The sequence below is a fragment of the Lytechinus variegatus genome, chromosome 3 (genome assembly GCF_018143015.1).
Source record: "Lytechinus variegatus isolate NC3 chromosome 3, Lvar_3.0, whole genome shotgun sequence".
In the NCBI taxonomy this organism is placed as follows: Eukaryota; Metazoa; Echinodermata; class Echinoidea; order Temnopleuroida; family Toxopneustidae; genus Lytechinus; species Lytechinus variegatus.
The window spans coordinates 74,177,821-74,202,325 of NC_054742.1; the positions used below are offsets into that span (position 1 = coordinate 74,177,821).

The 24,505-nt window shown below is 36.2% G+C and overlaps 1 protein-coding gene across 1 annotated transcript in view; it reads right to left on the reverse strand.

The window, feature by feature from the left end:
* Positions 1–326: 326 nt before the first annotated feature.
* The window catches only part of LOC121411915 (conserved oligomeric Golgi complex subunit 5-like), a 41,265-nt gene continuing 17,086 nt past the window's right edge, over positions 327–24,505 (reverse strand). The window contains 8 exon segments of the mRNA XM_041604804.1: positions 327–3,971; positions 4,654–4,733; positions 6,309–6,512; positions 7,144–7,252; positions 8,708–8,836; positions 21,036–21,139; positions 22,284–22,457; positions 23,390–23,489. Coding sequence (XP_041460738.1) covers positions 3,848–3,971; positions 4,654–4,733; positions 6,309–6,512; positions 7,144–7,252; positions 8,708–8,836; positions 21,036–21,139; positions 22,284–22,457; positions 23,390–23,489 — 1,024 coding nt within the window. The 3' untranslated portion in view covers positions 327–3,847.

Genomic DNA, 24,505 nt, shown 5'->3' on the forward strand with positions numbered 1-24,505 from the left:
CACGTACTCGAGGTCCTTATTAATACAATGGGATGGTGCAGAGATGAGGTGTGGTAACGGATATAGAATAAAATGGATAAGAGAAAGGAGTGTGAGGTATGATAACAACATGATGGAGAATAAAGGGATAGAGAGATAATGGGAATAAGATCCTGAATACAGAGCAGTTTTTAATCTGTTACAAACATGGTATCATAATTCATGATATTTGTCCTGTACTTATTCAGCACATATGTATTTCAAGGAAATAATTCATGCTAGATGCTCTTTTACACCATTTTTAGACTTTTTTATTCTTTTAATATACATTTATATGGTTCCTGGTTGGGGGGGGCATTAGGAACAAGCATTATAGACAGAGTTGAAACTAACATTATTTTTCAAGCTAAAAAGTTCCTCCAATGATAAACATTTTGAATCATCTACAAAAAATAATGGTTTTAATTAAAAATGATAAGTATGATTCGAAAACAAGATTTTAAATCCAACCAAAAAGCACATCCAGTTGCAAGCAATTGTATACAATTATATACATGTACTTACGGTTATAGTTTTGGCACTTTCTTTATGAATCATCATTATTCATTTGGAAGTCTGACAATTAGCAAAACATTATCACAGATAATCACATATCTATTTCTATCTTGATAATTCTAGGGACACTTATATTTGGATACCCTTCAAGAAACAATTCGAAAGTCAATGTAAATAAATTAATTTTATACTTGGTTCCAAATTTGTGAATTTTTGAAAATTTCTCAGGTAAAGCAAAAACTGATTGATGTTGAAATGGTAATTATTAAAGAAAAAAAATGTTGTTGTAGACCAGGAAATAAATCCTTTTGGCTCCAAACTCTCTTCAGATGTAACACAGAAATGGTATACTGGTAACCTCGGACCTTATTCCCTGGTCATTTTGACCTGATTAGCAGATGACCCTAGACATGATTTAATTTTGAGATAAAATCTGAAAAGGTATTCTTTTTTTAGTGAACATGTAGAAAAAATAACCAAGAGAGAGTGCTGATGGAGAGTGCAATATGAATTAGTGTGACAAAAACATGTATATACATATTTTTATAATAAATACACAAGAGGCAAAATCAGACAGTGTCATTTAATAGGAAAAAGTCCAGTCAAGATAACTGAATTTGGAACAGCTTTATGAAACAGCCACAGCTATAATGTAATAATTGAAGTACCCGAATACCATTAACAATTTATGAATGCCATATTACAGTTAATTTTTTAAAAGATATTCTTTACAGAAAGTCCATCCAAACAAAAGGTTGGTTTAAATCTAATTGAAAGACAATCAAATAAGTATAATAAAGAAAATTTCATCGGAAAACGCTGCAAATTTTAATAAGTTCCACTTTAAAATAAAAAATTATTATGCACATCCTTTTCAGTATGCAAGTAAATGATGCACTCCACTATTTCTTTTGTACTTGTCTCTTTGAAACATGACATATCTAAATTTTTCATCATAATACTGTGAATACTTTGATTCCTCCCTAACCATGTGGAACTGTCATTTTTGTATAGTGTGATTAAATAAAAAAGTTGCTTTTGTGTCAAACTGCAAAAATGGAATGAAACATGGAATTGTAGGATTCATGCAATTCAAATCAACTTTTATTTTTGTTCGGGTGGACTTGACCTTGAAGAAAACAGCAGAATAGTCTGAGGAGCGTTTCATAAAGCATAATGTCAATGATTTTTACTGACAGATTTGCTCTGAGCCAATCAGATGCAAGGATTTCAGTAGCTTATAACACATAGTCAGTAAAAATCACTGGTTACTTGTTTCATGAAATATTAAGCGATAACATGGTCCAAATGAAACGGTATTGCATTTTTTGTTGCCATGGCTTATTTTGACTGGACTTCAAAATGCATCATAAAAATATAATAAATATTCTTATTTACAAAGGCGAAATTGGTGGAATCTACTAATATTCTGAACATGATATATTGAATTTGACTCTAAATCAAAGTAATCTTTGGCAGCCATAACCACATGGGGGCTTCGAAAGGAGAATATAATCACTTTCAATAGGTTATGCGATGAGCCCGTCACTGCTTGAATCATATATTGTTAGGGAAACCCTCCATAAGGAATGACCATATAAAGCAGCCTCAAAAAATCGGTCTCTCAGCACAGAGCACTTAAAGTTTTAAGGTCGGAACTTTTTTTCAACAGGTTATGCGATGAGCCCGTCACTGCTTGAATCATATATTGTTAGGGAAACCCTCCATAAGGAATGACCATGTAAAGCAGCCTAAAAAATCGGTCTCTCAGCACGGAGCACTTAAAGGTTTAAAGGTCGGAACTTACTTTCTGAGTATAAAAGCATTTAAATTGCCACGGTTGTAGGATTTAACTCAAATCCTCTTTAATTATTAATTACTGCCAAATAGAAATGAGATCATAATTGATTGTATTGAGGGGCAGCCCCATGATATTCTAATGGGGGGGGCAGAAGACCTTAGGGCACAGCATATTTATTTCTCAATTAAATTATAGAGTTGCATGGCCCAAATATTTATTTTATTCTTCATCTTTCTTCCTTCACTTTGAAACATTCCCCTCTTTTTCCCTTTTTTTCATTAGTTGAAAAATCATCCGCGGCAGTTGTCCCCCTACCTGATATTTTGCTCTCGTTGCATCCTCGTAGTTTGTGTCAATTGAAAAGAGTACCGGTACTATAACTCTCTAGGATTCCATAGAGATGTATGTGATACTTAGTGGTCAATTGAAATTAATTGATTAATGCAAAGATCATATCGATTACAAAAAAATTGATGGTTTACCGAAATCAATTAATTCTAATTGAGATTGGAGATGTCTGTTCAGAGTGAAATAACAATGCATGAACCACACCAATAGGGGAACAGGGTGTTTAACACAGTACATCTAACTTCTCTTTCTTCCATGTAAGTCTCCTACATGAGACATTATACAAAATAATAAGGTCTTCTACATGAGGGTCTCATGTTAATAAATGGTTTCTTGACACCCCTCGGTGTATGAATATTTGTAGGCATAATTAAGATTTTACAGACATGTATCGCTCAGATACAATTTTTTTTTACATCTGGGAACGACCAACAACAGAGATGCAAGTTCAAAAACCAGCTATGCGTGAGATTTTCTGTGAATCTGAGTGAGATCACAGACATTGTGTACAATGTATATGGGGATAGGCTGTGATAGTTGCATGAGACAGAGATTTGAGGGGATGAACAAGAGTCCAAAATGCTTGAGTCTCACGCATAATGCGTGAGACTTGGTAGCTCTGCGACAACACCATCCAAAAGAAGCGAGCAGGACTCTACATCAATTCATAACATCTACCATGTAGCTTGGATTAAGCAGCTTGGCGTAGGCTACATTGCTCAGTCTGTCATGTCAGAATACATTTGCCCTAAATAGCAACGTAGGAGGGTACTTTGTACATTACAAGAAAATTACCAATAAAGTTTTGGAATGTTCTACATCTCAATAACAATTCTGCCCTACATGTCTACATGTACCATCTAAGAGCACATCTTATAGTTTAGATGTTCAGGAAGAAAAAAAGCTTTGCTTTGATAGTCCCTTCCACTCTTCACAGGAAAAGTCTTGTGTAAACACCACTTCCAATATACATACTGTACGAATGAAGATGGGAGCACAGGTTCAGACGATCTCATCCTCTTCAGAGGAGAGTTTGTAGATCAACTGTTCTTCTCGACAGCTTGACAGTTCTCATGTAAACACCACTTTCAATATACATACTCTACGAATGAAGATTGGAGAGCAGGTTCAGACGATCTCATCCTTCAGAATAGAGATTGTAGATCAGCTGTTCTTTTCAACAGCTTTGAGTCCAGCTTGTAAGAGATCTACCATGACTGGGTAGATACTGGCAAATTCCTTCCCTTGTCTTTGCCTCACAGATTGAACATAGGCCTCCAGAGTACCTCTGTATGATGGTGAAGAACCAAAAGAAATATTATACTTGATGTAATTCACCTTTACATATATCACCAATAAAATGCAGGACAACGATAGCATTCGGGCGTCATGATCAATAATTCCTAAGAACATACATGGAGGAGAGCTTTTTTGTCAGTTGCTCCAAGTTCTACAAATCTACTTCGTAATCTGAAGTAAAGATCATAATTTCCAGAATGTGTGACAAGGTGCTTTTGAATCATCATCATCATCACCATCATCATCATCGTCGTCATCATCATCACCATCATCATCATCACCATCATCATCATCATCGTCATCGTCATCACCATCATCACCACCACCATCATCACCATCACTATCACCATCATCATCATCGTTGTCGTCATCACCATCACCACCACCATCATCATCACCACCATCATCATCATTATCATCGTCGTCGTCGTCCCCATCACCACCACCACCATCATCATCATCATAAAAATTTCCACCATTTATGTTTGGATTCCCAGATCATTGCCACAAGCACTCACATTGGAGGACAAACAATATAAACCTGTGCATCAAACCATGATCAATCATTGTTTTTTATGGTCTAACGCATCAGTTTCCCATTGTAATGCCCACCAAGGAGACATCATTTGAAACTACTAGTACTTTATCGCATGAGTTTTATTTGATCTTACTTGATTAATGCAAGTCTCTCTTTCTCGGCTGTGTGTTCACTCATCCACTGGGAATATCTAGAGGTAGACCATCCAGCAACCTAGGAGTGAAAGAACATGGGAGATATTAAAGTAATTCAGAGCTGCCAAGTTGTATTTTGCATTTTCAGTATTCTTATCCCCCAAAATCAGTATTTTGACCCCAAAATCCGTATTTTTACCATGAGATAAATATGCATGCATAATGGCAAAGTTCGATCACTTCTTACATTATTTTGCGCCCCACACCGTCGCACACGAGACCAAAAGCTTCAGTCTAGATTTTGGTTGTTCCGCTGAACAGCGTTGGCTGACTCACCAATACATAGACTGAAGAATTTGGAGGCCCGTACGTACAGACAACGTATTAGCAGTAACGATAGATCTAACATTCGACGGAAACCTGGTTTTTTCCGATCGTTTTCTTGCACATAAAATCATAAAATGTCACATTATGAAAAAGAAATTGCATCCATATTTACGGGAAAATGTATGAAATTCAGATATTATATACCTTAGACCGCAGTTACGGCTAATTCGTTTCAAATTATGATCGAAACATCGTCATCTTCGATCCTTCCGTCGGTCAACGTAAGTTGCCATCTTGGATGACGTCATCATCCTTACAGACGTATTTACCAGTCGCAAAATATCGCGATTTGAGCCGCTGCTTTGCGCTTGTAAACTACGTGCGTGCGCTCGGAACTTGTCACCCGCATTGATTCGCCAGGATATCAAAAATCTAATCGGAAAGCCTTGATGAAAGCATAAACTCATTGAACGTAGAGGGCAGCAACACACGGAATACCTTTTCTTCTCTAATTTGTTTTTTCCCGTATTTTATCATGAAAAAGCGTACTGCCGTATTTTAAATTGATTTCCGTATGAAATACGGAAAAATCGTACTACTTGGCAGCTCTGGTAATTATGGGAAATAACAGATAGACCAAGCAGACGTTTGTAGAGCTTTGAAATGGCTAACGCTCTCTAGGATTTCGAAGAAAACGCTGTAAGGACAGCCTCAAACTAAGCCTCAAGCAGTGCCAGATTAACCCTGTGTCAAGGATAGAAAGAAATAGAGAGCAGTGATTGTGTGTTATCATGCAAGTTGGTAAATGTTACAAGACTACACTACTCAGAATGAGGCATTATGGGTAAGAGACTGGGCCAGATATGAGCAGTTGATGCCTTGAGATGGCGCTATACAAGACTGCTGATTCATATTGGCTTTAAAGGGATGGTCCAGGCTAGAAATATTTATATCTCAATAAATAGAGTAAAATTCACAAAGCAAAATGCTGAAAATATGAAGTTATTGAATTTTAAAGATTTACATTTTTCCAGTGAAACAGTTCTAGGCATGTCTTAATGAATATTCTTTAGGTGGAAAGTGGGGATGTGACATCATCAGCCCATCCAATGAATATTCATGAAAATGTGCATATAACTGTTTTCACTAAATATTGATAAATTTTTAAAATTCAATAACTTTGTTATTTGTTGTCTGATTTTGATGAAATTTTCAGCATTTTGCTCTGTGAATTTTACTCTATTTATTAAGATTTAAATATTTTCAACCAAGACCATCCCTTAAAGTACCCTAGACTTTGAAAGACATGATAAACGGTTAAACCTACCTCGTGAGGTGACATGAGTTCTGAGGGAGCCCTAGCAAAGAGGAATTGTAGGATAGTAGAATACGGGATGATGTCTCCTAAAGCTGAACTGCTTGAGATGTGTTCTGGTGTCTGGAAGAGCATTGGTCTAAAGGCTCTAAGGAGTTTGTAAGGTCGACCTAGGTCGGAAGCTCGTCTGCAAAGAGGCGTGATAGCTAACTCCATCTTTTGGAAATTAATGAAAGGAATTTACATAAAGCTTTATGTCAACAAAGAAATTCCTTTGTCATAATGATTCAAATTCAATTTAATCAGTTTTTAAAACACAATGATATGAAATGCAACAAAATCTTTATCATTCTTACAAATGAAGAAAAATATATTTACAAGGCTCATATATGCACATCACTCAAATCGGATGGAACTTTACATTGATGAAAATATTAGCTATTCCTTTTTTTTCCTTTTTGATGAAAAACTATGATTTTGATATAATAGCCTTGAATAATATATGAATTCAACACTTTCACCATAATCTACGAAAATAATATTGTACATGTATAATCATTAAAGTCATTACATGAACAATTAAAGAGGCCATTCTGTATGTCAAGATTGAGAATATAAATTTTTTTTGAGGAACCTAACATAAAATATTTAATACAATGTTTTCCACTAGTAACATATATTCACATACTAACTAAATATGGGTGAATTTAATATATCTTGATTTCAATAAAGAATTTATCTAGATCTCATATAAAATTGAGGAAAAAATGTCAATAAAACAATACAGAGTATGATTATATGTTTTTCAAAAAAATAAAAAAACATTATACAACTTTGACCAAATTACCTGAGCAAAATCAGCAGCTAATCTCAGTTTGCCTCCTTCCCCGAGAGGTCGAAGCAGACTAGCATGTCTTACGAACAGTTCAATGGCTTCACACGCTATGCTATGTAAACTGATGAATTAGAAACAGGGAAACTGTTTATTTCACCATATCGAAGAAGTTTAGGAGATTGTAACAAAATCATAACTAAGGAGAGAATATTCAATTGAATTAATGTATGTCCACTTAAGAAAACAGCAATTTACAAATAAATATCATGCAGTATACATAATTGTACCAATAATAATAGTAGCAGTAACAGATCACAAAGAACATTACGACACTTAACATTCAGTTTTGTGAATAATTCATGGACAAAATCATGTATACATAGCAGTTACAAAACAGATTTTGGGGGGTTTTCAGATAATGGTTTCAATGACCATCTAACAAGCGTTGCACAAATTCTTATTACATAATAGGCTCTTGTCATGCAGTTAACAAAGCAAACAATTATATTGATTTTGAGCATAGCATTTGCTTAAATATATAAAACACCAATCATTCTGAGCACAAAAATAAAAGTTCACTTGGATGTTGCCAGTGTTGATATGTAAATTCATTAAAATCTTATAAGTGAGATTCTGCAAATTTCATATAAAAGAGAGACTGCGACAATTTTCTTCTTGGATCGATTAATTTTTTTTCTTAAATAAAAGTTATTTATATATGTACATGTAAAATAATTCAACTGACTTGTCTATACTACAAGGTGGTTCGCTAACCACGAGTCTCGACTGAATTTCCAATCAATATAGATGAGCCTGAACCCCACCACCCTTATGAACACACATGCGGTATTACCCAAGGATCAGTTGTACCAGGTGTGACACAATTGATGCAAAAATAAAAGAAAGAGAACTAGTTGAAAAAAAACGAAAAAAGAATGGTCAAGACCTCATTTCATTTGACCTTTTGACCCCATCATCCTCATGAACACACATGTGGTATTACCCAAGGATCATTTGAACCAAGTGTGAACACAATTGATGTAAAAATAAGAAACGAGAGCAAGTCAAACAAAAATGTGAACATTCTTCAGAAAGAATATGATACCAACAAAGAAAGTGATAACTGGGTCTCTGCTGAACTTCGTTCAAGAGACAAAAAAACCTGCTCAATCTTTTGTTGTTTACATTTAAAACATACTTTTAAAAAATCTATCTTCATGTGCAAGAGCCATGGTGTAGTGGTGCTGAGAGAGGGTCGAGAGTGTTCGAATCCCACCGCAGTCTAGCGTCATTTGGCAAGGCGTTAATCCACACTTTCCAAATCTCGACCCATATGCTAAAATGGGTACCCGGTAGGATGTGAAAAGTATTGTATATTTGAATTTGCCAGCGCCTTTATTAGGCTGCCATAAATGCAAGGAATGCTCTCCAGAGAGTGGAAATTATGCACTTTTCATGCAGGATTGAAATGACTGGATACCAATATGCTTTTATTGAGTGCTTTGAGCTGGTTATGGATAAGTGCTATATAAAAACTAGCTATAATTTTTATTACTATCTTAAAAAATAAACTAACCTGTCTATTATGAAATCTGTGCAGTTGAATTGAGAGAGATAAGTCCCTTGTACTCTCGCGATGAACCCTTGTAACTCTCTCATATACAGGGAACATGGGGCATCAGGGGAATCCTTAGGAACAGGTGCACTGGAAAGAAAAATTGATTATAAATATCTCATTTTGTCAATACATCAATTTCAATTCATATCGTTTCATCTCATAGAAAAAAATATTGAATAAGTCCTAATCATTGAAGTATTGCATGCTACACCTCAATGACCACAAAAAAAGACTAAAAATAGGCATTATTGATGCATAATCATTAATGTATGACTGATCATAATTTGGAACTAGGTGAAAAGCAAAGGCTATATTTTTCTCTGTCATATCATATACAATTCATTACATTTTTATGATGGCTATCTTTGGAATTGTTTATTTCATGCATAGTTAATTTCCTCCTTTTACGATGTTGCTAATGTATAGGGTACAAAAACATTGGAACACTATACATGTAAAAGAGTTGGTACATATTCATATGTCGCAATGTCTTATCCATATGGATAAATGCCAAGGTCTATTTTGAACAATTTCATTCAGTTCAGTCAATTTTGTCATCAATGAAATTTGTTTTGCTCACATTACAAAACATTTGTAATAAAACATTAGGGGAAGGCGGGGTAAGTTGAGCATAGGGGCAAGTTGAGCCACCAGCCCCAGGCCAATAATGAATGAGTCAGACATTGTGGTGGTGTCATGTATTGATGACCCATAGCATAACCCCTAACCCCACCACATTGTTTTCAACTTTGAAACAAAAAGTAGTTTTTTTAGAGCGAAAAATATGAATTTCAGCCAAAAAAATTTTAAAAAAGAGTGTGAAATAGATAAGTGCTTTATTCACACACACGTCTTTAAATATAACTAGAATTTAATTTGTTATGCGGACGAATTAGGTGGTCTGTATTTATTCTCCCATCATGATCACTATTACCATGTTCATGCAGATCAATATGATATTCATGAAGACAACGGAATGCTCATTATGGATGGAATACTTGTGAAAGACGGGAGATGATAAAGCACTGTGAAAAGGGTCTCTTTGATGTACATGTATGACAATACATGTGATATGAAAAAAAGTAATTAAAATCTGTTTTATCTTGCTAAATTTTAACTTTTATACCTTTAAATTATCATAAAGGATCATGTACGAGGTGGTAAAAAGAAAAAAAAAATGAAAAAAAAAATCTTGTCTACCCCAGGACTCGAACCTCCTCCCTCGAGAAAGCAAGTCAAATGCGTTATCCATTGAGCCACAATATTCCCCATAGAGATTACACGTAAGCAATTTTGAGAATTACAATTTTGCAAGTAAAAAAACAGCATGATCCCGGCATCTGATCAAAAAATGGAGGGAACATTTGCGAAAGCTTAGGATCTCAGCTACATCATACTAAAAGCTCAGGGAAAAGTGACACTAAAAAATGGAGATATGGCTCACGAAATAGAGGAATGTCAATGAATCCAGTTTTGAGAAAAAGTCATGTCCCATAGAGATTACACGCAAAATGAGGAAAAATGACATTTCTCTTTTCATCGCTGTTGTACGCCATGATGCGTTTTTCAAAATGAAAATTCACGTTAACTCAGGAGAAAGAGTACATTCTCAATTACAACATATCCAAACCTGGGCAAAAAACGATCTATATTCGAGAAGTTACAACCAAATTTGCATAAATTTGATGACGTCATTTTTGAAAAAATGAAATTTTTAGTTTAGGCGCCATTTTGATGACGTCATGATCAAATTGAGGGACATTGGTGACATGAAATCAAATTTACAACTAATACTCTATCGATATATGAAAAAAAAATTGGGGGTCAATGGACTATTTAAAGAGCTACAGTGAATTTTCAATAGGCATGTTTTTGCCCATATATGGCCTATAGTGAGAGCTCGCGCGCACCACGTGCTGCAAAGTTTAATGGGTGTTAAATTTGTTATTAATGGTTGTAGAAGGTTGATCAAGGTATCAAATTGTTCAAAATTTTATTATCAATGCAATGATGTAAAAAAAAAACGGTGTTTCTGTGTTGCGTTAGGGCGTTACGCGCGGAAACGCGCGCGCGCGCAAATTTTTGAAATGCTTAAAATGACCTGAAACGTACCCAAAAAATTTTATAGGCCATTTGGAGAATTTTTCTACCTTTGACGTGTGCATACGCGCGCGTCATGACCTTTGATGACATTGACAGTTGACCTTTGACCTGAAGTTAATGTCATGTAAATATTGTTAATTTTTGATAATTGATAATGAAGATATGATCAAATGAAGAATTTTACAAAATGGCGCGTAGATGACGTCATCATGACCATATGACCTTGAAAAGCTTAGTTTGCCGTCTCTATGATAGATTCTATATATGACGAAAAAATCAGCAAAATTGATTCAGCCAATTCCGAGAAAAGTTGGCGACAAACATAGGTGCCAAGAATAAAGAAATAAAGAAAGAAAGAAAGAAATAAAGACTAGAATTTAATTTGTCATGCGGACGAATTAGGTGGTCTGTCTTTATTCTCGCCATCGTGATCACTATTACCATGTTCATGCAGATCAATGTGATCTTCATGATGACAACTGAATGTTGATTATGGATAGAATGCTTGTGAAAGACGGGAGATGATAAAGCACTGTAAAAGGGTCTCTTTGATGTATGACAATACATGTGATATGAAAAAAAGTAATTATAATCTGTTTTATCTTGCTAAATTTTAACTTTTGTACCTTTAAATTATCATAAAGGATCATTACGAGGTGGTAAAAAGAAAAGAATGGGAAAAAATCATCTTGTTTACCCCAGGACTCGAACCTCCGCCCTCGAGAAAGCAAGTCAAATGCGTTATCCATTGAGCCACGATATACCCCATAGAGATTACACGTAAGCTTTTTCGGTATACCGGTATTAGTAATATCGTTCGATATGAACTTCATACTGGTATGGATACCGCCGCTAAAATTTCAATATCGAAATACCGTCATACCGGAAGTTGAAAATGTCATACCGTAATTTTCTCATGTATCGTCGTCAATGTTGTTTTTACAGTAAAATAAAGCCAAATAAATGAGTTGTTTGCCTCTCTGTACATATTTCATGAAATAATAATACCGATAATCTAACCTCAAAATGAAGACATCGCCCTAGGACTGATGTCTGGGCGTTGCAGCTGCCTTTGGCCTCGGATAGCCTCGCCGGCCGCTGGCACAGCTCAGCGTGCGGTGTACCGATGCATGCAAGTAGCATAGCGTGTGTACACAGCAGAGTACAGTGCACGAATGATCTGATTCGAGATGGGGAGCATTTCATGAAGAGTTTTTCAATGGTTTTCAACAACAAGTTTTCATTCCGCCAATAAAATGCGACAGTTTGCAATCGCTTGTAACAAATCTCTCTCTAAACAAACAAAAATAATCACCGATAACACTCTTTATGAAACACTCCCTTGCATGTCTCTTGACCACGTGGTGTTATTGATGAACGAACCAACGAGCCGGTTTACGTTTCAACGAAGTGTCAACCTTGGGGCGTTGACAGACAAACCGCAGGGATTACGACTTTTTTCTTTACGCAGGTTTTTTTTTGACAAATAATCAACTCGTTTCAATGAATGGGTTTATAACCGAACCTTCCTTTTTTTGGGGGGGGGGGACAGGTGTGACTTCTTTGAAATAATCTTATACCTGGAACTACATGTATATATAATTATGGCAAGCTTATAATTTAGGCTTACTATAATTTGTTATCATTATCAACAATAAAAATATGAATTTTCAACACCCCCCCAGACTCATGTGCTTAAAGGGAAATGTGAATGGCTGTGATTCCCGAATCTCGACCTCCACTTTTTTTTCTTTTTTTAACACGTCGAGATAGTGCCAAGTTTTATGGGCAGATCAGGGAAATGTGAGTCCCGCTTTAGTAGGGACGGAGCACTAATATACATGTAAGAGGCAATAAAGTAGAAGTATAAAGAACAGGGGAAGAGTGTTACACCGTCCATTTATTGTTTACAAGCAATTTATTTTGAAAATGATCTGTGAAAGGAAGAAATTTGCTGTGAATATTGTGTGTGAGGTCACCGAGTTGTGTTGGGTGCTGTTTCACTGCTGCATCCTGTATGTGCATGAAGGGTCGTGAATAAACTGACAATTTAGATAAACTATTGGAATGATTATTTGTATGTATACCGCTGAAGAGTTTTTCCTTAATTTTGCTTAACATCTCAGTCATTAAAATGTTTTTGGAGTGTAAAATGCAGACTCAGCTAATAGCAATAACTAACGCTATTTTTTCTGAGAATAATTATATACGCTCTTCGAGAACGAATGTCAATAAATCAAGACACAAAGAATAGACCTGTTGATGATTTGACCAAGGCATCCCACTCCCCGCTGGATAAAATAAGAGAGTTTATCATTCATCAGGGAAGCCTTTTGGTCAAGTAAACTAGCTTTGACGGAGATATACGTATCTTTTCTGAATACCCAAACAACCCATGCAATTACCCACATCAAGAAACAGGAAAATACATTGTATTCCTGATTCCGTTACTAAATAAATCAAAATGATGGAAGCATAAGGTGCCAATCCCTCGCCTTAATTTTAAGTTAGTGTTTGGATTCTGCAGTACTAGTAAATAAATCTGCCAACAGTGTAATTAAAACAGAAAGACCATGCCTGTAATTTTCCTGTTAGATCCAGTATATATATTAAAGGGGAATGAAACCTTTGGAACAAGTAGGCTTGTGTCGAAACAGAAAAATCAAAGAATAAGAACAAAGAAAGTTTGAAAAAAATCGGACAAATAATGAGAAAGTTATGAGCATTTGAATATTGCAATCTCTAATGCTATGGAGATCCTCCCATTGGCAACACGGCAAGGATGTGTGATGTCACACATGAACAACTTTCCCTTTGATGGACTATGAAATACCCTGAAAATGTGTCTTTTTGCTTTTCGTATGGTGATACAAACTCTTTATCCATGATGTATTCTTTAAAAATCTGTATTACATGCCCTCCTATAGAAAGAATGCATGTTCTACTGATAGATGTAATAAAAGAGGCAATTTAAGTGAAATATATACTAAAGTAATGGGGAAAGTTGTTCAAGAGTGACATCACACATCTTTGTCGCATTGCCAATGTGAGGATCTCCATAGCATTAGTGATCGCAATATTCAAAAGCTCATAACTTTCTCATTATTTGTCCGATTTTTCTCAAACTTTCGTTGATCTGTTTCTTTGATTTTCTGTTTTCACACAGCTATCTTGGTCCAAAGGTTTAATTCTCCTTTAAGCTCATCCGAATAATTTTCTAACTCTTACCCATCGCTCTCGATAATACATACTTATACGCTTAATTTCATAATGGAGAACCTCAACTTAATACCGAAAAAGGGTGCAACGTCTCCCGTTTGGGTACATTTTGGGTTCAAGTGTGGAGAAGATGGGAAAGTTATCAACCCCAGACAAGGCCACTTGTAAAATTTGTGGACGTGATTGTGCTGCGAAAGGGGGGATACATCAAACTTGACGTCTCACCTTAAAAGCAAACACCCAAAGCAGGCAAGTGAGTTACGGCAACCTACTAATAAACGGACATCATCCACCGCCTCGACGTCGCAACAACCAACGCAAGCCGATGTTCAAGCTCGGGCAGCAAAATATAGTCATGAAGATCGGAGGTGGAAACATTTGACAGACTGTGTGGCGAAGTATCTAGCCAAAGGGATGCTCCCCATGTACACAGTGGACAAGCCAGCATTTAGGGAAATGCTACAAGCATTTGACTCCCGATATACACTTCCCGGGAAAAGGTATTTTACAGAGACTGCTCTCCCGGCTCTTTATAACTCTGTTCGAACCAAAATTCAGAAAGAGGTCGAGGAAGCAGAATATTTCTCTGCAACAACGGACCTGTGGTCGAGTACAACCATGGCTCCTTACATGAGTTGTACTATCCACTTCATCTCAAAGGAGTGGAAATTGATCTCCAGATGTTTGGCAACATCATTTTTCCCCCCAAAAATCATACCGCGGACAATATAAAAGATGCACTGAAGGAGACATTTGCTGAATGGAACTTGGACGAGTTGAAACTAGCGTGCATGACAACTGACAATGGCGCAAATATCGTGTCTTGCATGGAAAAGTTGGAGTGGCCATGGTTAAGTTGCTTTGGCCACAATCTTAACCTTGCAGTAAACAATTGTCTGAAAAATAATACAACCCGAACAAGTCATGCAATTGGGATGTGTAAGAACATTGTTGCTAGTTTTTCCCACAGCTGGAACAAACGATGGAGCTTGCCAGAGCTCAAGCTGAACTTGATCTTCCAAGGCATTCGCTCATAGTGGTAAGTTAACGTTCTTTATTCATACTGAGACAAAATATTTTATTTGTCATCCATTTGCAAATTTCACATCTTGTAATTTAAATTAAGGGTATTTCCGGCCGTATAGGCCTACCTATCAATCACTACATTTATAAAATTCCATATTAGGTAGACAGTCCACAACTGGTTGGAATTTTGAAGAAAAAAGTTTTTTCTTCACCCCCCCCCAAAAAAAAATAAGAGTTTCAAATTTCACTTTTTATTTCTTATTTCATTAAACAATTATATATAGACAATTATGAAAAACAAATACGAAGAGACGTTACCCGATGCATGATAATGTAACATGATTTGTAAATATAAGCATAGAATGATAATTGGGGTTAATAGCAAATAGAAAAATAATGTTTAATACAGGCCTACTGTACATTTTTATTATTTATTTATTCACTTTTCTTTCGACAGGACTGTGTAACAAGATGGGGAGCAAAACATCAGATGATTCGTAGAATGATCGAGCAGGCTCCGGCGATTCGTCGAGTACTTGCACAAGACCCCAGGACAACACACAATCTTAACTATGGAGTCATGTCTGTCTTGGAAGCAGTTGACAAAGCCCTATCTCCCGTCGCTGCTTTTACTGATATATTGTCTGGAGAGGACTATGTCACCTCATCATCCCTTCTACCAATGCTTGATCATCTTGAACATGATGCTCTAAAACATGAAGAAGATGAACCAGACCTTACAATGGCCATGAAAAGGGACATGCTGACCAAGATACTCCGTCAGTATGAAAGGGAAAGCATGCAATGGATGCTAGCTAAGTCAGCGTTTATTGACCCGCGTTATAAAATGAATCACATTGAAGATGAAGACCGAGATGAACTAAAACGCAAAGTTATCGATGAAGTAGTAACTCTCGTTTCTAATGTATCTGCCAACGATGAAACTGCACCAGGGGACAATGACCAACCATGCCGCCCCCGCCTAAAAAAATGTCCCTCGGAAATCTACTTGCTAAAAAAAACACCGTGGCAACCCCTCGATTAACTGTCCGACAGCAGGTAAACAACGAAATCGATCGATACCTCGCTGAAGATACCGAAGATGGAGACCAAGACCCCCTACTTTGGTGGAAACTCAATGAAAGGCTGTTTCCATCTTTGTCAAAATTTGCAAAAAAATATCTTTGCATTTGCGCAACAAGTTGCCCATCCGAGCGTGTATTTAGCACAGCCGGGAATATTGTGATACCCAAAAGATCGCTGCTCAAACCATCCAAAGTGAATATGCTTGTTTTCCTTGCAGAAAATTTGTAATCATTGCATCAACTATTGCATAGACTAAATGATTGTTTAGAACCTTAGATACCAAACCTTTCCAATGTTCTTTTTTTATCAGTGTCTACATGATTTACTATATTCATTCATATACATTTTCAACTTTTTTCTTTACAAGTTATGAAAATTTCTTTGGACATAACGGAGACAAGTCAATACCAAGCATGGGCGCGCAGGTCTTCCTATATGGCACCGAGTGAGAGAGTGTCTGTTAGTCACACATTCCTATTATTTATTTATCATATTATTTTCATGCATCCTGATTTTTTCCTGCTCGCTTTTTTGAATGTCTACTTCTCGTTGTTTCCCTCTTTGTTGTAAACGAACAGGCAATGTCAATCTAAAGCTATAGCAGAGCAAAAAAGGATATAATCATGAAGTTGTTGACTCTTAACAAGTCAGCAACATCAAAAACTTATCTTTTTTTTCTTTTTTTGCTCTGTAAATGAAAAACTTTAAGCGTTTGTGTCAATCGTATATGGATAATTTATACATGTACATAATATAATTTACTTTACTATCGGAGTGCAGATGTTACAAACAGAATTTCGAGAAAGAGCTCCAAACACAGTGTCCTGGCCACGCCAACATATATATTTCTCTTATTTAGAAAATAATTATGTGAACAAAAATGTTGGATGTTATACATGTACATGTAAATAAGAGGCATATTCACCATTAAATTTAGACCTAAGCTGTTTTGATATGCATCGTTGTTGTTAAGTAAGTAGTTGTACATACAGTAATAAATATTGAACATATAGTACTCCTGCTATCAACCACAATGTTTCACTTTTAATAATTCAAGAGAGGGTGAGCGAATGGGAGTTGATCATGGAATCAGGGAATTATGATTTCAATTTACGAAAACATGGCGGTGTGATAACGATGAATCATACAAATATTTTTTTTTTAATGATAACGATGGTTGATTATCAACTCAATGTTGGCATGTTTGAAGCCTGATATAAGAACTAAGATTATCAAAATGAGAGAGAAAGAGTATTTATTGATCTGGACTTGTGGGCGAAATAAATAGAAAAAGAAGGGAAGATCGTTACTTGGAGGAGAGGTTGATTGGGGTAATCGGACAGAGAGGGAGTGAGGAAGGGGAGAAGATGGACCAACTGGAAAGAAAGGGGAATAAAGGGACTGTGGAGTTGAAGGAAAACAAAATCAAGAAAGAAATAAAAAGAGATGGGGTGAAGACTGCATGAGGCGGGGCGACACAAAAGAGGGGGAAATGATAGGTCGAGGTACATTAGACGGGGAGAGAGAGAGGGGGGAGTCAGCACAACAAAGACGACATCAGAGAAGTTATTTACGAGACAGACGTCTCGTAACTTTGAGGTCAACAAACTTGAAACCTTCGTCGAACATGTGTTGATGTGTGGTGTAGAGTCGGGTAGGGTAAACAAAAGGGCGAATCTCCCCGAATGCGAATGAGTGGGGTTCGAACATGGCCATGCGGCCAACCTTTCGATGAATGGAAGTTTACGCCGACGTCCGTTCAGCAGGGAATTTTGTGGTTGGAACTGGGGCGGCACGCAACATTTAGCATGTATGGAAGCAGACTAGCAGTGAGTAGGTGCGGAATATCATTTCATTTGGTAACTTAATCGATTTCAATTCAGTGATTGTGCCCCACCACTGCATGCTGAGATAATTTCGCGCAAATGCACAGGACTGTAAAAGTGTATGTAACTCCCTCACGAAAGTTCAAAATCAATTTGGTGATGGAAAGATAGCACGATCGTTAACTTTTGGGGAAGAATCATGTTGGCAATTTTTTTTTAATCAGGTCTGTCTTTGTTGGGAGTTTGGGACTTTATACGATACGATCATTTGTTTTCTACTCTCTCGCTTTTAAACAAATCAAGATTATTTCCATTTGATAATGACATGGCTCAAGTCTCGACTTCGTCATATTTTTTTTTATCAATGAAAATATTTTATGTTCGAGAAAGTTTCTATCAATGAGAACGGACCATGCGGAGCATTCCTCAGCTGACCGCAAGCACCCACTCTTTATCCGAGGCCATATCAGGGCTAAACAAACATTTGACACTGTTTGCGTAATGAATTGGGAATTTTACTCGGTATTAGTCGGTATAACCGGTATTGAAGCCATTAGTAATACCGGTATTGAAAATATCAATACCGAAAAAGCTTAATTACACGTATGCAATTTTGAGAATTACAATTCCAATTTTGCAAGTGAAAAACAGGCATGATCCCGCATCTGATAAAAAAATGGAGGATACGCTTTCGAAAGCTTAGGATCTCAGCTACATCATACTAAAAGCTCAGGGAAAAGTGACACTAAAAAATGGAGATATGGCTCACGAAATAGAGGAATGTCGAATCCAGTTTTGAGAAAAAGTCATGTCCCATAGAGATTACACGCAAAATGAGGAAAAATGACATGCCTCTTTTCATCGCTGTTTTACGCCATGATGCGTTTCTCAAAATGAAAATTCATGTTAACTGACGAGAAAGAGTACATTCTAAACTACAACATATCAAAATCTGGGCGAAAAATAATTTATATTTGAGAAGTTACAACCAAATTTGCATAAATTTGATGACGTCATTTTTGAAAAAATGAAATTTTTAGTTTAGGCGCCATTTTGATGACGTCATGATAAAATTGAGGGACATTGGTGACATGAAATCAAATCTACAACTAATACTCTATCGATATATGAAAAAAAAATTGGGGGTCAATGGACTATTTAAAGAGCTACAGTGAATTTTCAATAGGCATGTTTTTGCCCATATATGGCCTATAGTGAGAGCTCGCGCGCACACGTGCTGCAAACTTTAACGGGTGTTAATTTCGTTACTATTGGTCATAGAGAGCTAAATTGGGTATCAAATTGCTCAGAATTTCATTAGCAATGGAATGATATTAAAAAAACAGTGTTTCTGCGTTGCGTTCAGGCGTTACGTGCGGAAACGCGCGCGCAAATTTTTGAAATGCTTAAAATGACCTGAAACGTATCCAAAAAATTTTATAGGCCATTTGGACGCGCGCGTCATGACCTTTACATGACCTTTGATGACATTGACAGTTGACCCTTGACCTGAAGTTAATGTCATGTAAATATTGGTAATTTTTGATAATTGATAATGAAGATATGATCAAATGAAGAATTTTACAAAATGGCGCGTAGATGACGTCATCATGACCAGATGACCTTGAAAAGCTTAGTATGCCGTCTCTATGATAGATTCTATATATGACAGAAAAATCAGCTAAATTGATTCAGCCAATTCGGAGAAAAGTTGGCGACAAACATAGGTGATAAGAATAAATAAAGAAAGAAATAAAGAAAATTCTGACGAAATCAATAGGTGATCTGTCATAGACAGACCACCTAATAAAGACATGATAACAACATTATTTGTCCAGGTATGGATCTTCATTCTTGTCATAGTCTTTTATATGATGGATGCATAATAAATGTGTGGATACAAAATTATCGCACTAAGTTCGGACTGGGTAAGTTGAGCCAAACAGCATGGGGCAAGTTAGGCCATGGTAATTCCTATGGTAATGTATCTTAAAAAACAAACAAACCATTAAAATCGATTGAAATGCTGGCTGAAAGGAGCAAATTTACATGACTGCTCTTTTCCTCTTAAAGGATGTTAGTATTTATAGAGAATTAGCAAGTGAAAAGACTTTAAACAAAAAATTGACATGCTGGTTCTCCCCTCATACATTTTGTACATAGTTTTTGTGGCTCAACTTACCCCAGAAGGTGGCTCAAACTTACCCCATATATGGGGCAAGTTGAGCCATTTGACATCGTTTTTTTCAAAGGTCACGATGACTTTCAGTGTGGGGATAGAAAGTTATATATAGGTGGAAAATATTTCAGAAGAATTAAATTTCACGGCAAGGTACTTATTTCGACAAGATAATTAATCATATCAATTCTTACATGCAAAAAGCAAAAACTGTCACAACTTACCCCGCCTTCCCCTACATATTACATACATGTATATTACATGCATAGATACAATTATACCAAATTTCATTAGAAAGTGAAAAATACAAGGGAAACTCTCAGGGATAATGTTAACTTTTTTCCAATAAAGAAGTAAGATTAAAGACGATAAGTAGACGACAACAAGATCGCCTAATAGAAAAGAAAATTCAGGTGGTGAGATTACTGTACATGCGGATGGAGAGGGGATCGAAAGAATTTTATAGAAACCCTTGAGTACGACAGTTCAGTGACTGAAGTCGTTTACCTGAATGCACGAAATCATAATTGGAGAAAAGTGGGTGATTTTTGTTTTTCAGTATTTGTTGTATTTCCAATACAATTTTTATTTTGCGGGCATCATTCGAATTTTGGGTTTGGCGGTGATCTTTTTGGTTTGTTTGGCGATTCTCTCAATTTTCCTAAATTCCTTCTTTTGACAATCTCTGTACCAGACAAGACAACTAAATAATATATTGCTCTTGATGACAGATTGGTAAAACAAAGTAAGGATAGTCATATCTACATTGAATGATTTCCTGAGGAAATACATACGTATTCATGGCAAAATGCCCCTTTTTCCCATAACTACTGCCTGATGTACTCACGTTTTAAAGTCTTCACTGTGCATGGTTAGAATAATGGCTTCAATAGAATCAGCAATGGATGCTAACAGAGGCTGGATAGCATTACTCATCATGGTTACTACAATCTACAAGAAAGATCAACATGAAATATGTTTGACTGTTATCACGCTTTTGAAAAATTACAATTTCATGTATTATTTCCTTATAAAAGGGCAAGTCCACTCCAACAGAAAAGTTGATTTGATATAAGGAGCTGAAAATCAATAGAAGTTGGATGTGAAATAGGAAGGTTATATTTTACAATTTAGCTTATTCTTTACAAAACAATTATAAGTGAATCCATAAGCTGCACTGTGTGATTTTCCTAAATGTGATTAAAATTTAAGATTAAGAAAGAAATGATTCGTCTATCGATATACTGAAGGTAAATTAGAAACCATTTTTCAAATTTCTGAGAAAATGAAATTTCATTGATGTTTTACCATAGGATGTGTGGGAAAGCTGCTCACATATGACGTCACACATCAAACAATTAAACTTCTAATAATTTGTCTTTCTTTCTTTGACAGATTTTCCTCAAACTTTCGGCTACTTTTACAATAAAATTTTGAAAGTGTAAACTTTTCCATTGATTGGCTAAGGTTAAAGGTAAATGCTAGTTTTGGTAACGATATCAAAATGAGTTCGTACAGAATCCAATGAAATGACCACCAAAGTGTCTGCTTGTATAAATAAAAAGCATGTGCCAAAGGATTCTGGAAGAAATTGTGTAATTGCTGAGAAATCAGCAAATAAGCAAAGGATTCGGGTAGAGCGTCAGGCCCGACGCTCTAAGCAATAATTATATATTGTCCCACGTGTGCTTATCTGCGTTGGGGATCTTCAGTGTGAACATTTTTCAGCATAGATTTCAAGATCCACAAAGTTCAGTTAATGTAACTGTACCAGATCTAGATCCAAGATGATATACTGACAATTAAGCCTTGTTTTACAGATTTTCTCATGAAGTCAGTGTTTACTGCAACTACTGGAATTTCTCTTTAAGAGCATTTTGTGAAATGATCCACTTCCTAATTGCAGTCCAAATGGTAACTCTTGGTACAAAATGTCCACATCAACCAAAATGACTTGAAGAGTGGTCAATCAGAATGACATCTTTGGAATCTGAGTACAATTTTACCCCAGATAAAGAAGTCATATCTTTCCCAGCGAGAATATGGATGAAATCTCCTTGGTTACAACAGTAAAACAATAGATTCAAAGCGATACCTGAAGGGAGCCCTCAACGATAGAAATGGCATTCTCCGGGTAAGCTCCGAGGGCTTGGGTGACCTTACTGATGGCATGATGGAACTGGTAGAGAGAATTCACCACGGCTGCATTCTTAGCTTGACCGGCAGTAGGGGGCGCTATCACCTGACTAGCATCTCCATCGGTACACAGCTAAAGGATGCAAGGTGGAGTACAAACCAATGGAATGGAGAATAACATGACAGTCTAGATAATAAAGTTATTTCCTATGAAAAACGGGAAACCTGTGTATGTAATTATGTTATTTCCTATAAGTCATAGGAAAATGGTGGTCATTATTACTATGTTATTTCCTATAAATCATAAATTAGCCTGAATATGAATTGTGCTTGATCTATATCTGACCATCATACACATGCATGTGTACCAATTAATAAATAAAGGCACACATGACAATGAAATACATGTTCCTTGTTTAGATGTATATACATGGCAAAGAAGAGTGTATCCTCAAGCTGATCTGTCAATTAGCCAATAGTTCTTCAACTTCATCTAGGCTATCTAGGACATCACTTTCTAGTATTCATGCTAGCACAGCCAGATGAGTTTATCAGAAAGCATAGGAAAGGAAAGCCTGCATACAGGTGAAAGTTTTTATCCTCTCAAGATATTCAAGATACTCTCATTCCTGGTATTGAGCTACATGTATAATCTAGTGTGACACAACATTTGGTCTGCCCTTAACATCTCAAAGGGCATAGGGTAGGAGTTTGGATTGAAGTAGAGTCTTGGTTCAGAATAATGTCAAGATAAGGATTAGGGTTTATTTAGTTTTGGAGGTAAGGGTTTATGTTTGGCTTAACTTGCAGATCTTACATCAGAGCAATTGTTGCCGCAGCACATGTCACTTCACAATTTTAATCTAGAGCCTTCTCTCGAAGGGCAATACAGATCAAATGATAGATCACCTAAAATGCTACTTTGTTCTTGTTTGAATGGGGCTCATCAAAAAGTTTACAAAGGTAATGCAATCTCTCTTTTTTTTTCCCTGACTTATAATAGATTGATCAAAGTGATCTTATTCACAAGGTTGAAAGCCATAAATTAGATTTAAAATCTCTTACCAGTTGTTCACATTTGTTGACATAGAGGTTGACAGTCTTAGAAGCATTCTTGGCAACAAGTATGCTCAGGTTGGGGTCTACACTGGCTACACTCAGCTCACTGAATGACAGAAAGAGGAAATAAGTGGGATCGGATTAATAGACAGACAGACGGACAGACAGACAGACAGACAGACAGACAGAAAGACAGACAGATAGATAGATAGATGGATAGACAGATAGATAGATAGAGAGAGACAGAAAACTTGTTGTATTTGCACATAGCTGCTGAATTGACAAACCTTGAATTAAGGAAAACTTTGGATGGTTGCCATAAAACTGTATGTAACACGATGGCATTTCTTTTACGTTGGCCTTGTGTTTTCATTTTCTTACAAAAAAAAAGAGATTATATTCTTCAAGAGATTTTCTCTTTAAAAAAACATGAGATATGAGTTATTTTTGCCCTCATGACAAATCATTTCATTTGCATGCAACATCATCCTATGGATGTTATTGGGTAGATTGTATCATTTTGTTTTTCAACTTGCTATCTCTCTTGCATATTGAGTCTTAAAAATGCACTTGTCTTCCATTATGAAACTCCCTGTTCTTGGGTTCCCCTCTCCCATCTCGCTTCCTCACCCCCCCCCCCCTTCTCTCTCTCTCTTTCAAAGGACAAGTTCTCCCCAACAAAAAGTCAATTTAAATAAAAGAAAAAAAATCAAACAAGCATAACACTGAAAATTTTATCAAAATCGGATGCAAAATAAGAAAGTTATCACATTTTAAAGTTTCGCTTAATTTCACACAACAGTTATTTGCACATCCTGGTTGGTATGCAAATGAGGAGACTGATGACGTCATCCACTCATTATTTCTTTTGTATTTTATTATATGTAATACGAAATATTCTAATTTTTCTCCTCACTGTGCAATGAAACAACAATTTCTACATGCACATGAGGAATTAGCATTGTTAAATACTATATGGTTCAGTCAAATTGGTCCTTCATGTCTAATCTGTAAAAAATGAAAATGCAAACAATAGAAAAAAAATAGTGAGTGAGGGACTTCATCGACTGTCTCATTTGCATGTCACTGAGTTGTGTATATCACTGTTTTGTGAAAAAATAA